This window comes from Furipterus horrens, unplaced genomic scaffold (genome assembly GCF_987537825.1).
Source record: "Furipterus horrens unplaced genomic scaffold, mFurHor1.1.pri manual_scaffold_3, whole genome shotgun sequence".
NCBI lineage: Eukaryota > Metazoa > Chordata > Mammalia > Chiroptera > Furipteridae > Furipterus > Furipterus horrens.
Window position 1 is genome coordinate 10,231,845 of NW_028327173.1, and position 15,588 is coordinate 10,247,432.

The 15,588-nt window shown below is 56.2% G+C and overlaps 1 protein-coding gene across 1 annotated transcript in view; it reads left to right on the forward strand.

Annotated features, from left to right (window-relative positions):
* ARHGEF10L (Rho guanine nucleotide exchange factor 10 like) overlaps positions 1-15,588 on the forward strand; it is a 115,185-nt gene that overhangs the window by 55,901 nt on the left and 43,696 nt on the right. Inside the window, 6 exon segments of the mRNA XM_090268681.1 lie at positions 3,055-3,200; positions 4,816-4,830; positions 5,069-5,250; positions 8,143-8,258; positions 8,817-8,944; positions 10,443-10,543. Coding sequence (XP_090124807.1) covers positions 3,055-3,200; positions 4,816-4,830; positions 5,069-5,250; positions 8,143-8,258; positions 8,817-8,944; positions 10,443-10,543 — 688 coding nt within the window.

Genomic DNA, 15,588 nt, shown 5'->3' on the forward strand with positions numbered 1-15,588 from the left:
CCATCTTTCACTCTCTAGAGGGTGGAGTTCTGCCATGATGGTTCAGGGTGAGGTGCCCTTGCCCCAGGGCGTGTTGGTGAGAACATGGGCCGTTTTGGGGGGAAGGGACATCCTTTGGGGTCCTAGGGAGGTATTCAAATTCTCTGTGGGGAAACCTGGGAGCCTTCTGGCTCTGTGGGCCCGAAAACAGAACTAAGCCGAGTAATTAAGTCCAGTGAGAGGTCAGCTATGTGGGTGAAATTTTCTAATAGTACGGGAAGGGTTGCCAGGGAGACTGCACCCTTTCTGCATGGACCGCACTTGATAGAATAGGATGCTCTTTAACCCACATTGCCATTTTTGATCTTTAGCACAGCTTGTGAAGCAGGGCTGGGACAAGACAAGCTGCAGGGTCCCTTACAATTCTAAGCTTCAGGGGGCCTACATCTTAAGACTCTCCCACCTTAGGTCAAATTCAGGCTGCATACGTGTTTTTGGGCCCACATAGTAATTTTTAAAGAAAATACAATTAGTTCCCAACATTTGAAAGTGGAGAGCTAGCCTGTAAAATTCAGACTTGTGGATCCCCTTGAAGGATTGGAAGAGCTGGCCTACTGTCCTGCATGGTCACCTAAGCAGCAGCTGCCCACTCCCCTCAGTGCCCACCCACGTCTTCCCAGTGAGGTTACCTGCGGGCCCCACAGGCATCTGGGTTTGCTTTGCCCATTCCAGGAGGAAAGAGATGGGGAAGAAAACATGGGGTAGAAGACAGAGCCTCCTCCTGGGGGGATGTCCCCATCCAGCATTGCTCAAGGTGGGCGTGAAGGCTGGGGGTCGTCCCTTGCCCCCTCCCCGCCTCCAGGCAGGATACCCCCAGCTAGTAACACACAAGCCTTCTATTTTGGAATGTCTTCCAAGAAAAGGACTTTGGCTCAGCCATGGCCACCTGAGCTGGTATTTAATGGTCTTTGCACTTGGGAGCATCTTCTTCTGTCCTCTCCTTTAGCTCTTTTTCTGAAACCAGGAGGGTTTCTCTTGCCTCTGCCCACACACCTGCAGCCGCAGGGGTTAAGAGAGGATTGGGAAAAGGAAGCCCCTTTCCACAGCAGCTGCTCTGGGAAGAGCCATCTGATCTCTGCTCTGTCCCCGATGGGGGCCGGGGCAGTAAGGAGTGGTGGTCGCTGGCTGGAGGCGCGGAAAAGCTGTTGGGTTGGGCAAGGAACTGAAGGCTCTGAGCCTTTCTCTCCGCCTGTCAAGTGGGGGGCCGTGTTTTACATGCATGGAGGTTGTGAAGAGCGTGGTGGTAGCCGCCACGGGGCCTTCCTCCTGCCAGGGCCCCTTGGGCAGTCTCGGCCAGTTCTGAGACCAGGCCAGTGACTTTCTCTTGTTGCCCACCGCCCCTTCCTCCAGGGGAAAGTGGAAATGAAACTGGGCGTGCCCCAAACGGAACCTTGCGGCTATTTCAAAATATGCCTGCTCAGGACCCTCCGGGAGCTGTTTGTGCAATATCTGGGTTTAAAGAAAAAAATTCTGCCGAAGGGGCAGTAAGATGGTTGCCAGAAGCCCAGGGACTTTCCTCGTCCAAGTTTTGGGTCATGGCACACTTGGCGGTCTTCCATGGGGCCTGTTGTCTTCAGAGTCCCGGTCGTGTTTTTGTGAGCTGGTGGTCAGCTTCTTGGTAGAAGTAGTGGGACGGAGGAGCTCAGTGTTAGCAGTTGTTGGGGGAGCCTGAGGGACCCAGAATCTTTTTCTTGTATCAGGAGCAGCGGGGTCTCCCCCGACCCCTGGGGCCCAGACAGGAGCTGGAGGGACAGAGAGTGTATGTGGCCTGGCTTCATCCAAGCTGGGTCTCAACGAGTCACGTTGCCTCTGGGACCTCAGTTTCCTCCTCTGGGGATGGGGGTGACCTTGGGTCTGCCGAGCCAACGAGAGGAGAAGGGGAATATTTAGTGCTGAGCACAGGGCCCGGCTCACTGTACCGTTTGGACTTCTGTGTTGATATAAGACACATGGTTCTTCAGAGATTGACAGGGCATTCCCTCCAGAAGAGGTTTTGGAGTGCTCTGCCGTTTACCTAACGAGGATGGGGAGGAAGGGGAGGACGATTCTTGTTCTCAGAGCCATGGGTTATGGGAAGAAATTTTGCTGACAACAACCCCGCCTCTCCCCCCGCCTCTCCCCCCAATACCAGATATCCTTGTTAATAACAAGATGTTTTCCCAGAGGGTCCCTGGGTTGGATGGCGGTCCCCGTGCTGGAAGAGGGTTCTTGGTGTCTAGCTTGAGATTGGCACATGCCTGCTGAGATGCCTAAGGCTTGGGGATCCTTGGCTACCTCAGAGGGTCACCTCATTGACCAGCAGATCTGCCCAGTTCTGTCGGGAGCTCTTCCGAGGGGTGAGACCAGCCGGCAGTTCAACAGGTCAGGGTGCAGGAATAGGACCAACTTCCAGGCCAGGCATCTCCCTGTGTGAGGCCACACCTCTTCATGGTGCGCTCCGTCACAGCTGCGGTCTCCGCAGTGTCTGCCATGGGCCTCACGCTGGGTCAGCTTCTTGCATGTGTGACCTGTACAGGCTCCAGACTGATCTAAAGCTCTGCTGTCTCCATCTTGAAACTCTTAATAACTTTTGAATGAGGGCTGCATTTTCTTCTTGCCCTGAGCTTGGTAGTTTGTGTGGCCAGGTTGGCTTGTGCCTTACCTTGGTGACCCGAATGCTGGAAGTTGTCACCCCACTTGATGGGTGAAGTGTGGAGCCCTACCAGGCGGCTTCACAGCTGGGGCTCGGGGAGCCAGGGTTGGAGCTCGTCTGTGACTCGGGAGCCTGTGTCCCTGGCAGCACTGGTCACGTGGGAGGGCCATAGTGGCCAGCTCACCTGAGAAGGATGCTGGCTGCTGGGCAGGGTGGGTGGTCAGAGAACCCAGTGTGTGGTCCTCCCCGAGGTGGAGGGCGTGGCCCTGCCTTACCGTCTACTTCTGCCAGCCTCGGAGAATTCTGGGTCTTCGGCGTGGTGATGTCTGGGTAACAGCCTGTGTGCCTGTTGGTGTTGACCTTGCTCTGTCCCCCTCCCCCAGCTGTTGACCTCGGGCCAGAGGCAGCTGCTCCTCTGTGAGACGCTGACAGAAACTGTATATGGTGACCGCGGGCAGCTGATCAAGTCCAAGGAGCGCAGGGTCTTCCTGCTCAATGACATGCTGGTCTGTGCCAACATCAACTTCAAGTAAGTGGGCCTGGCTGTCACCACTCCTTGGGGACCCATTTCTGTCCTGTTCCCAGTCCCTTGCCTGGCCTCCCTGGGTCAGGGTCTCAATGAACTCGGTCTCTGACGTGCTGGATTCCTCTCCCATCCCTCTTGGCCTGCTCTGTTCCTGGTCCCCAGAGCTAGGAAGCACCTAGAGAGGTCACTGGGGGCCGCCTCCAGCCTCTGGGCAAACAGCTGTCCATTGTGCGGTGCGGTCTGTTCTGGAACTCTCCTGTTGGTAACTGAACAGCCTCCTGAGTTCTGTCTGCTTTGAAATGCAAGAGCGGGTGCCTTGTGTCCAGCCCGAATCCCAGCTTTCCCTCGGGCTATGTCTCAGGGTCTCTCAGCATGAGTCTGCGCCTTTCTCCCCACTGCCCAGAGCACCTCTTCTGCAGGAGCCTGGTTTCCTGGTCCGGGGTCAGAGGTTGTAGAGATGCTCAGAGCTGGGCTGCCAGGCTGGCCCGAAAGAGCTGGGTCCCTGGATGGGGGAGGGTGATTCCGTAGACCGGAGTCTGCAGGCGTGTGTTCCGTAGGTTTCATCGGGCCTCCAGGTATCTTTTGTTCGACTCAGAGAGAGAGTTCACACAAGGATAGAGACATTTGACTTTTCTTGAAAATGTGAAGTTCCCACATTCTGCGCCCACATTGTCTGGGGCCACACAGGCCTGGAGTTGGGTCACATGTCCCCATGGGCTGATTCGCTCACCTGCATCCCTTGCTTGGCCCTGGGACTTTCCCAGCCAAGCCCTTACCCACTTGTGCAGGAAAATATCTGCTCTCAGCGCTTTTAAGAACACCACGGAAACAACAGTGTGACCACAATAACCAAGATCTGAGAGGGAAAGCAGTCACCCCTAGTCGAGTGTTCATCACAGCGTGACTCCCACCCCCCCACCCCCAGCCTGGAACACTCGTCGGGTCTGGGTGCCCGCGGAGCCTGACGCAGACTCCGCACCTGCGGTTGACTGTGCATTGCTGCCCACGGCCATGACCCTGGGCGGTGCAGAGTTGGGGGTAGACCATGGTTCTGGAGCCCGTGCCCTAGAAGGGGAGCAAGCAGAGTTTGGGGACTTGGACACTATGAATCTGTCAAATATTTGTTGAACCTTTACTCTATGCTAGTTCATGGGTCTGGACAAGACCCAGCCCTGGCAGGGGACTCCGGCAAGGAAGCCTGTGTCCCAGGTCACACCCTCAGTCGCTCACGCTCTCACGCACTGTAAATTGAAGTCCCATTGATATCCTAGGCACCATATCTGACCCACAGCCTCTCTGCCTGCTGGGCATGAAGTCATAGTGAGACGGGGGTGCTGGTGACCCACTTTGGGGGGATCAGTTTGAGTGATTTGGGGTGAGTCGTGTGACCTGTCTGAGCATCAGTGTCCTCGTCCAGGACAATACAAGCTTCTTAGCAGGGCCATTGCGAGAACAGGCCACAGGAGGCCGGTGCCCAGCGCAGGCAGAAGGCCCTCCATGTGGTCCCCTCTGCCCACACCTGGCGCATCCCCGTGGCCAGCCCCCAGCAGTCTTATCCCCCATAGAAATCACGCAGGAGCAGTAACGACCTTTCCCTCCTTCTTGTCTTTTTCCTCAGGCCTGCCAACCACAGGTAGGGGCTCGGGGGCGCTGGAGGGGAACGTGATTCTGGATCTGGGGCTGGGCCCTGGGTGCCTGGTGCTTTTGCTCATCGACAGCTCCCTGTCCTGCCCGGCTTGGTTTTGGCCTGAGGTGTTGCACGTGGGCTGTGGGTGCCTGGCTGAGCTGGTGGGCTGAGAAGCGGCGCTCCGGGCTGGCTCGGGCGCGGGGCTGCTGCGTGCTAACAGGCCTCGTTCCGTCTTTCCCGGTAGGGGCCAGCTGGAGATCAGCAGCCTGGTGCCGCTGGGGCCCAAGTACGTGGTGAAGTGGAACACGGCGCTGCCCCAAGTGCAGGTGGTGGAGGCGGGCCAGGAGGGCAGCTCCTATGACAAGGACAACGTGCTCATCCAGCATGCTGGCGCCAAGAAGGCCTCCGCCTCGGGCCAGGCTCAGAGTGAGTACCCGCCGGGCTGTCCCCCGGGGAGCAGCTGCCCAGGCTTGAGTGCGCGTCTGGGGACTCTTAGGCCAGTGGGCCACTTGGCCCCGAGGCTCTTGTGGGTGGCAGCCCCACACCACACACAAACACACACATCCTGCAGTCACACCTCCGAGCCACACCCTGGATGGGGGCTGCCGGCCCACCCCAGCCCCGCATGTCCTCATGCACACACATGTGCACGCACTGGCAATGACTTTTGAGTCGGAAAGCATGACTTCCAGTCCTGGCCTGGCCACTGCCTGCTTCCCTGTGTGACGTGGGCAGGTGTCACCTCTGCTCTGTGCTTCAGTTTCCCCCTGTGGACAGTGAGGGTCCCCCTGTGACACTCGCTCTGCTTCCTACATCCTCAGGGACCAGGCTCAGGGCTGCCTGGTCCTGCCTGGGTCCTCCTCCCCCCGTCTTGGCCATCCCCTTAGACTCTTTGGGACATGAGGAGACTGTCACCACAGGCGTGACGCTCGGTGGCCTCTCTCTCTGTCGTGCACTTCTCTCCATCTCCACGGTGGACGAGACCACTGCTCTCAGTGCTGCTGCAGTAGGTGTCCAGCTGCTGTCCTGCCCTCCACCTTTGTCCCTTTCCTGTCCTTCATGTACTCGTCCCCAGAGCTGACTCTTCAAACGCAGATCAGATCTGTGTGTGTCATGGTGGTTTCCCTGGGTCTTAGGGTGATGTTCCCGGGTCTTAACTCAGGACGTGCACCCTTCCTGGAGGTGCCCATTGCCCTTCCTCAGCCCCCTGCACCCCTCCATCCCCAGGCTTGGCCACACTGGCCTCCCGGTTCCTGGGGGGGGGGGGGCCCTCCTGCCCCAGGGCCTGCTCCTGCCATCTTGTTTTTGTCTACTTGCCCGTGCTCATCCTAGCTCAGGTGGCCCTTCCTCAGGAAGCCTTTTCTAATTCTTTTGGACTGGACCAGGTCCTGTCGCCCCCAGCCCCGCCAGTGCTCTCAGGGCCAGTTGTATGGGTTGCTGTTTGCCTGGTGGTGTGACTGTCGCCCTGCCTGGAGCTGGTTCCAGGTGGTGAGTATAAATGTGTATTGAGTGGATGAAGGGTGCTAAACCACAGGGCCAGCAGAAGGGAGTGCTTAGCCGGAAGGTGCTTGGCTGCACCGCCCTTCCCCGCTGTCCGGGCTGGGTCTCGGGCCTGGGGCTCTGCCCATCACCTGACCCTGGAGGTTGCCTCATGGGGCTGTTGGCAATTCTGGAAGTCAAGGGGGATTGCATCACTCACTCTCATCCTTGGAGGGCTGGGCCGGACAGCTGGGCCCAGTCCGGATGCTGCGTCTCTTCCCCCTGGTCTGTGAGGCTGGTGGAAGGGCTGCCTGTTCCCAGAAGCCTCCCTGGGGAGGGCTCTGGAGCCACCTTCAGTCCGAGCTCTGCTCCACTCCCCCCAACTGCTCTGCCCGCACTCTGGGACCCTCCTTCAGCGACTCTTTTGTCTGTGGTTGCATTTCCTGAATAAGTGTAATATGCTGCCAGACTCCCTTTAAGGGGGAAGAAAGAAATTCGTGTTGAACCCCAGTTGGCTGTGAATGATTTTTTTATTATATTGTTATTCAAATGTGTGCAAATATAAGACTAGGTATAATAGGTGCCTTATGCTCATACCCCTTGAACAACCATAAAACCGAAACAAAAGTCACAAATGGGATAAAAATGAAGCTACAAAACAATAAAATTCAAATGAACAGCATTAATTTCTTGCGATGGGTGATGTTGTTTTGCTGGCACCAAAATGCTCACAATGTGGATGTGGCCTCCTACGGAGCAGGCTCCTTTGAGTTCTCTGCACCCACAGCACAGGGTGCCTTATGGTGACCTGCATTTCCCAGCAGCTTACCTGTTGGGGTCCCTGCAGAGCCTGTCTTGTCCTTCTTGTGGTCTGAGCCATCATCACCCGCCCCCCACCCCGTCCACTTTTCTCTTTGTTCCATTTTGGTGACCATTCACATCACCCTGCTCAGTACTGAAAGTCCATGGAAGCCCTGACTCCATGCAGCAGAACATGACTTTAAAGTCACTATGCCCAAATGACTCAGGGTGTGCATCTTGTTTTTTAGATAACCTTCTAAAGGACAACCCAGAATAATGCCCGTCCCTGGGATTCTATAAGATCTCAGCTTGAGAAGCTATGACCAAAGAATACAGCCCAAATTCCCTAGCGTGATGCTCAAGGACTTCCCCATTCAGTCCTGCTGGCCCCCCTGCTCTGTCTCTTCTGCCCATCTCCCATGACCCCAGCACTCCACTTGGATCATCAGCAGAGATCAGGGCTTCCTTACCCCCCTTCGCTGTCTGATCACTCAGATGTCATTCTCTGCAGTACCTTCCACCACTTGTACTTGTAGGTGACTCCTTCCCCACACTTCTTCCCCTTCCCCCAGGTCACAAGCTCCATAAGAGTGGGGCCCTGTCTGTCTTGTTCACAGCTGTCTCTCTAGCAATCTGGCACATAGTAGGTCTTCAGGACGTTTTTGAACAACTTGCTGTTCATGGGCTTCCTCAGGCCACAGTGCTTTTGCACATGCTGTTCTACTTTTTGGCAGCGCCCAGCACTCTCCTGGCTCTACGAAGGCTCTTCATCTCCTCAAGACATAGTTGGTTCTCAGTCTTCTGGCCTCCTATGACCCTTTGTACAGATTGAGTGTGTCCTGGGTCGCAGGTGCTAGACCTTACCTGTGATTGGATCTGTGCCCCGCCCCGTAGACAAGAGCCTGGTAAAGTTTCTTTTTGTACCTCTGGTGCCATGTCCCCAGGGCGACAGCTCTTCTATTTTGCAGTGAGTGGATGCTTAGGTTCTCATTAGCGTCTTCCCACTCCTGAGGTTGAGTTGGGTCTCTCTCTGCTCAGATAAGGTGTACTTCGGTCCCCCGCGACTCTTCCAGGAGCTGCAGGACCTGCAGAAGGACCTGGCCGTGGTAGAGCAGATTACCCTCCTCATCAGCACGCTGCACGGCACCTACCAGGTACGCGGCGCTGGCCTGCCCTCGGGGACTCCAGGCTCCTCCCTGTGAGCAGTGCCCAGACTCAGCAGGCAGGGTTGGGGGCTGTTCTCCTGGCCAGTCCCCTGAGCTGGCTGGTGTTGGCCCTGAGTTTCCATAAGCAGAAGGAGCGTTTATGCTTTCTGTTGCTACCTAGAAGTCTGGGGTGTGACCTCTGGTTCAGGTTGAGGGGGTGCCTGGCTGCCGGGCATTTTTTTGTTGTTGTTTTTTGCACAGTAGCCAGTCAGTCTTGTAGTCCCTTCCTGGCTTTGCCGCAGTCTGGAGAGGAAGCCGGCTAGGAGGGTATGTCCCTCTCAAAGCCGGGGTGCCAGGTGGGGTCTGAGCCAAGGGCCAGGCAGCCCGCTGCAGCCCAGAGCTCAGGGGAGTCAGCCTCCTGCTGTGACTGAATGAGCGTCCAGGCTGCGCTCCATGACTTCTCCCCAGTTTCCCTCCCCTGGGGCACCCCAACTGCTGTAGGATCTGGTGTGGCTTTTGGGGAGCTCATAGGCTGTGTGGCGACTTCATTGGCCTTCTTAACCCTAGAACCTGAACATGACTGTGGCTCAAGACTGGTGCCTGGCCCTGCAGCGACTGATGCGGGTGAAGGAGGAGGAGATCCACTCCGCCAATAAGTGCCGCCTCAGGCTCCTGCTTCCTGGGAAACCTGACAAGTGAGAGGCGGGGAGGGGGGCTGAAGTAGGGGCATCGCAAGGGGCACCTGGAGCCACTCTGTTTGTTAGTATTGCTGTGATGGTAGCAGGAGCGTATGCACTGCAGGCCATGCCCAGCACAGCGCTTGGCACAGAGCAGGTGCTCATCATTGAATGAATGAATGAATGAATGAATGAATGAATAAAGGAGCCCCTTTTCACACCCGGGGTCAGCCCGTCCTCCATTAGGGTATGTGGACACTCTACTCTTGGCTGGTTCCATTAGTGCTGTGTCGTCTTCACTTACATCAGACTGTGCAGTCCCCTGGGACCAGGTCCTGGGTCTCCCCATAGACCCTCCTGCCTCCCGCCAGCATGGCCTCTGTCCCCGAATGCCCCCATAGCAGCTTGTGCTCTGTAGACCCTCAGCTGCTGTTTGTGGGCTTGATGACAGCCTGGCAGAGATTGGGAAAGGTATCTGTCTGATGCTTCCACAGCTCAGTGAGGTGGGTGTTATTACCCTATTTTATAGATGAGGGAAGTGAGGAGAGCCACGAGGCCACATAGTAAGAGGTAGAGCTGCGTTCCAAGGGATCTGACTGTGAAACCTAGGATGGCGCAGTGAGGGACTCAGAGCCCAGGTTTTGACCTCCTGGGTGGGGGGCAGTGGGGGACAGAGTGTTACAAGCAAAATAGTCATAGGGAAGGGAAGATTGGAGCCTAATTGTTTGAGGCAGGGCCACTGGACCGGGGTGCAAGGCTTAGGACTTGAGGCTGAGAGTCAGCAACTTTGAGCTCTCACCAGATCTGTCACCACCCTGCTGAGAGGCCTCCCTTCCCTTCTCTGTGCCCCTTTCTCCCCATGCACCATAGAGGGTTAGTGACACTGTCCCGCTCCCCTCCTGGGGCTGGGATAGCCCATGGTGGGGTGTAGAACACTGACGGGCCCCCGATGCTGCAAGGTGAGATGACAGTGTGGTGACAACAGTGACCTCCAGTTGCCCCAAGCCTGGGCATAACCCCATTCATTCATTTCTCTATTCATTCATGTGTCCCTTCGGCAAACATTTACCAGGCAACTGCCCTGTGCCAGGTGCTGGACACAGACCCGGGAGAGACTTGTTCCTCCTTGCAGAGGCTCCTGGTCTGGCACGTACAGGTGTCTGACAAGGCCCGTGCAAAGCTGACCAGGTGGAGCCCTGGAAGGGCCTCTCAGGTCGCAGCCTCCAGAGGCCCAGGCACCTCTGGCTTTGCTAGACACCCAAGCCAAGGCACCTGGGGCTGGGCTGGAGTGTGGCCTGGCCACTTTGGAGGGGTACCTTCCTTCTGGGGCCACGGTGGGTGGAGGTACTCCTCCCCCAGGGGACCGAGGCTTTGCTGGGCGGGCCACACTTGGATGCTCTGTGCAGACCTCACTCTATCTCCAGGGCATGAGGGTTGAGGGAGGAGCTGGGTGCTTGCCCAGGGGGAGCCAGACCCTCGTTCTGAGCACTCACACTCCTTGCCCTTCTCACCAAAGGTCCGGCCGCCCCATCAGCTTCATGGTGGTCTTCATCACTCCCAACCCCCTGAGCAAGATCTCCTGGGTCAACAGGTTGCACTTGGCCAAGATTGGACTCCGTGAGTAAAGCCCCAAAGAGAGCACCTCAGGAGGCAGGCTTGGAGGAGGGGACTTCTGGAGTGTGTACCTATGTGTGCTTGGGGGGTATCCAGGCTCATGGGGGAAGAGGCTCCTGATTTGGGGGGAGGTGGTGGAGAGACAGTTGGAGCAAGGGTTCTGAGTCCTGAGACTCTGCTAGTGACCCTGGACATGTCACTTCCACTCTTCAAGCCTCCGTTTCTCCATCTGTAAAACAATGGGAATTGATAGAAGGGAAATTAGTGGTCGCCAGGGACCTGGGCAAGGGGCAAATGGAAGAGACTGCTAAGGGTGTTTGTGTGTTTGTTTGTTTTCCTTTTTTTTTTTGGTAGGAGTGATAAAAATGCTTTCAATTTCGGAGTGATGGTTGCCCAACTCTTAATATACTAGAAACCAGTGATGTGTACACTTTAAAAGGATGGCTTTTATGGAATGAGTTATAGCTCAACAAAGCCGTTACCAAAAACTGATGCCGGTTAGATGAAACTGATTTTCAACCAACGACCTCTTTATGGTTTTTTTCTCCCAGCTACCCCCTAGTAAAATAGAGATAATAATGGATAGCTGTTTTTACAGAACGCTTCCTGTGTGCAAGTGTTCTTTTAAGCATTTTACATGCTTCCTTCATTTCACACTCACAGTAACCCTGAGAGGTAGGTCTGTTGTGAATCTCTTTTTGGAGTTGAGGGTTCTGAGGTCCAGAGAGGTGCAGTGACTTGCCTGAGTTCACACAGCAGGAAGGGGCAGAACTGGGTCAATGGCTCCCAGAGCCCACTCTCAATCCCTGTCCATTCTGCTTCCTCAGGCTGGCGAGTTTCTGTCTGCCAAACCATATTTGCTGAGTTATAATTTTATTTGTGCATTTCGTGAATTAACAAAAGGCCCAAGTCCTTGCCAATCAGTGCAATTATTGCCTGGAACGTACTGGAATTCCCATTTGCTGGTTCCAGCCATAGCGGTGATTTCTTTTTCGTTCTTATTTCTGCTGTGACCTTTTTATAGATAAGTATATATTTCCAATAGGTTCTGAGACATTTCCGGAAAGAAGTCAGGACTTTCGTCAATTAAAAAACTGTTGATTGAGTCTCTATAGTAATTTTAGGCATACGGGAAAAGAGCAGTGGCTAACACAGCAAGATCCCTGCTCTCACGGAACTCACAATTTGGGGGGGGGGCACACAGACTTGCCCCGAGGAGAAATCCAGAGGGAGGGGCATGCTGCGAGGGGTACAGCACTGGGTGGCGTAACTGGTGCTCAGCCTGGGGGTCGGGAGTGCTGTCACGGAGGGCATCTGAGGAGGTGATACCTGAAGCCATGCACAGCTTTGGGGAAATGATCCAGGCTGAAAACAGCGAGTGCAAAGGTCCTGAGGTGGCCAGAGCTGGTGAATCAGGCAGGTGGAGGCGGGGGGCAGATTTTCCAGGAAACCAGGTGAGGCGGGTGGAGCTTGTTTGAGGTGTGAAGGGGAGCTGTTAGCTGTAGCACTGAGAGCCAGACGTTGGCATGGCCCAGCTTCTATTTGAGTGAGTCACTTTGGCTCTGTGCACAGAGGGCTTGTGGAGGTTGGGGAGGGAAGAGGGAGGAGGTTGTGGCTTTGGAGGAGCCAGGATCAGAGGCTTGGGCTCATCCAGTGCCTTCTTGGATCCGGTGCCGATATTGCCTAGGCCTCTGCTGGATGGTTCTTGGTGACCAGGCAGGTGGAGGAGGGGTTTGAAGCTGAGGCTGTTTCCTGCCCTGGCAGAGGACTCTGGGAATTCTGGCCCGAGGAGAGGCTAAGTCAGCTCTCCACCTGTGGGGCCTCAGGCCCCACGCTCCCCTCCAGCCTGTGCAGCAGTTACATTGGGCAGACCCCTAAGCCCTGATTGTACACCTGCCCTAAAGGCAGGTGAATCTCCTGTTTGAACCCCAAGTGCTCTACTGAGTGGGGCTTGGCGTTGGAGGGAGAGGAGCTGACTGATGTGAGCATCTCAGCTCTCGGCTGCCTGTGAGGCTCAGCCGCCCTTTCTCTCTACAGTTTCACCGCAGCAAAAAGTTTTAATGGAACGGCAGTCATTTGAAATCTTATTTGAATGCCTGGGTTCCCCTGGGGCTTGAATAATTTGTTCCTTCTATTTTGTCAGTTTGTTCTTTTATCTGCAGTGCCTGGTGGGGAGGGGAAAATAACATGAGCCCATTAGAATATATTTTAAAAAATTATTCACAAAGGATATTATTTCTTTAATTTTTTTCTCTCTCTTACTCTCTCCCTGACTATAATCTGAGACCATCGTCCACTGCAGGTTGAGTGAGGAGAGGGCTGGAGTGGGCGCACCTGGGTCTGGGAGGGGCGTCGTTCTGCCCCTTGGAAGGACAGGGGGACCCAGTTCACATCCTGTCATGGCCACCACTATGCCATGTGGTTCTGGGAAAGGCAGGCTTCCTGGGGTCCTTTCCCCATTATGTTTGGGGGTCTCAGCACTGCAGAAGTGGAGCCAGATGGCCTGGGTTCAGTCCCCTGTTCTGCCGCTTACCAGCCCTGTAATCTCGGGCAAATGACGTAACTTCTAGATGCCTTGGATTCGCCATCAGAAATGGGGATAAGGCCAGTGCCCCCATCACAGGTCTGCAGTGAGCATACGGGGAGATAGTGCAGGGAGGGTGTCTGGGACGGCCAGCATCTGGCATGTGGGAGGAGCACAGGAGGGTCGGCATCCCACAGCCTAAGGTATTACAGGATTCAGTGCAGAGCTGGGCCGGGATACCCTCCCCCCGCTCTCTGCCGCTTAGTTTCCCATTAGTATGGGCTCCAGAATGGGGCTGCAGGTGGAAGGTACTACATGAAGGAAGAGGCGAGGTTGGGGTTCCTGATGCCCCCTTTCTGTATCTCCCCCACCCATAGCTCTCAAAGCTCAGCACCCCGGCTCCTGGGCCCCTGGACCTTCTCCCACCACGGCCTCCCGTTCCTAACCCCCCGGAGCGCTCAGGCAGGGCAGGCTGTGCGAGGGCTGATCCGTTGCTCACAGGGACATGTTCTCACAGGCTCCTCCTGGGGGTGCTACTCGGCCCCCGGCTTGGTTGGTTTTCCAGCCCTCAGTCTTCCCAGTAACACCATTGCCCCTCCTTGCGATGGGTCCAGTTACAGAGGTCTGAGCACCGCCCGGGTGCAAGCCAGGAGCGCTGTAACCCTCATGTCCCTGAAGTAGTGGGGCTGCCCTCTAGGAGGGAGCCAAGGTGGCCTTGGGTGATGGGGGCCACTTCCCTGGCCTTCCAGAACACGTGTCTGTCTGCAGGGGAGGGGTGTTTGGAGAAGACCCATGCTGAGGTCCTGCCAGCCCTGACGTCTGTGCTAGGAGGTGGGGGAGGGAAGGAAGAGAAGGGCAGTTGGCTGTCCATGGGGCAGAGTGACAGAGGGTACCATGCCGGGGCTGAATGCCGGGGGCACTTGGGAGGCAGGTCAGCGGTGCTGATGGGGGAGCCCTTTGGGCATCCCCTAATACTGCTGCATAGCAATAGGCAACACCTTTACCCTCCAGGACGATGGGCATAACAGGTACTATTTCCTGAGTGCCTGGGGTATGCCAGGTGTTGCTTCCATTCTTTCCAGTGCTCACGACAGTGCCACAGGCTGGAATTGTTACCGCATTTCCCCAGCGAGGCAGCAGTCTCAGAGGACTCAGGCTGAGTCGGGATCTGCCAGGACAGCCCGTGGGGTTGTTCTGCCGCCTCGGAGGTGGGGTAGCGGAAGGGGACAGGGCCCCCAGCCCTGAGCTGCCCCTGCTGCCTCACGGGCTCTCTCGTTTTCGGTGGGTGCTGCAGCGCGGGGTGCTAAATAAGCCCCACGTAACGTCATTTGGAAGTCACAGCTTTGCCATCGGTGCCAGTCTTTCATGTCACCTATCCCAAGCGGGCCTTCAATTTTCAGCAGCCACAGTCTTCTAATTTGGTCTCAGCCACTCTGGTTTTGTGATGGGGACAATGGCAGTGGCAGATGGGCAGCCACAGCTCCATTTTCTTTTAACGTTCCCAGGTGCAGGCAGGGAAGGCACCATCTGGAAGGAGAAGGTCAGATCATTACAGAAATACATACTAATAAATTGCCAGGCCTAGACGGGCTGTGGGTGCGGCAGAGGGTGGGGCAGGGGCACGGGGAGGAGTGGAGCTCAGGGCGATGTGGAGATTGGGGGGCAGTTATGTTCATGGGCTGAGCTCCAGGAGGCCGCCTGGCGGGGGCTGGGGGCGGGGGTTGGGTGCTCTGCTGGGCTCCTGCCTGGTAGAGGTGAGGGTCTGGGTGACTGTCAGCTCCTCCAGAGCGGGGACACGCTCAAATCTCGCCCATCTGTACCCCTGCTGCCCACAGGCGGGTGGGCTGTCTCAGCGACCATCCTGCGTGGCAGGCGCTGTGGGAAGTGCCCCTGTGGCTTACTTCCCTGGCTCCTGGGCCCTGCTTTTGGCCTCCCTCAGCCTCTGTTTGCTCAGGGCAAACGGGGGTGGAAACACCCACCTCCCTCGGTGGCCGTGAGGATGGAAGAAGACAGCGCGTGGGAGAGCTTTGCAAGCCGTGACGCGTGTGGTGCACGTGGTAGTGCCTGTCCTGTGCTACAGTCCTTACTCTGTGGCCTCTCCTGCTCAGTGGAAGGCGCCACGTTTGATGTGACTTTGTCTGCAGGGCCCAGTGGGGCAGAGGGCCCATTTAGGGAGTGAGCTCACTGCCCAGCGACTCTACTGCTTGGGGGAGTGGGTGTGCGGGGCGCGAGGACTGGTGGGGACAGGCTCTGGAGCCTCTGCTGACACAGGCTGCCCAAGTAGCAATGCCTGACATTTGCGAACGTCTTTAATGTCTCAAAGAATATCCACACCTGCCACCTCATTCCATTTCCTCTTGCTGTGACTGACCCTCAGGTGCCACCTTCCTCTGGTAGCAATGGGATTTTTTAAAAAGCCACTTTATTGAGGCATGATTGAAATACAAAAAGCTGTGCATATTTAATGCACACGGCTTGATGAGTTCGGGGATTAGTATGTACCCGCAAACCCATCACCACAGTC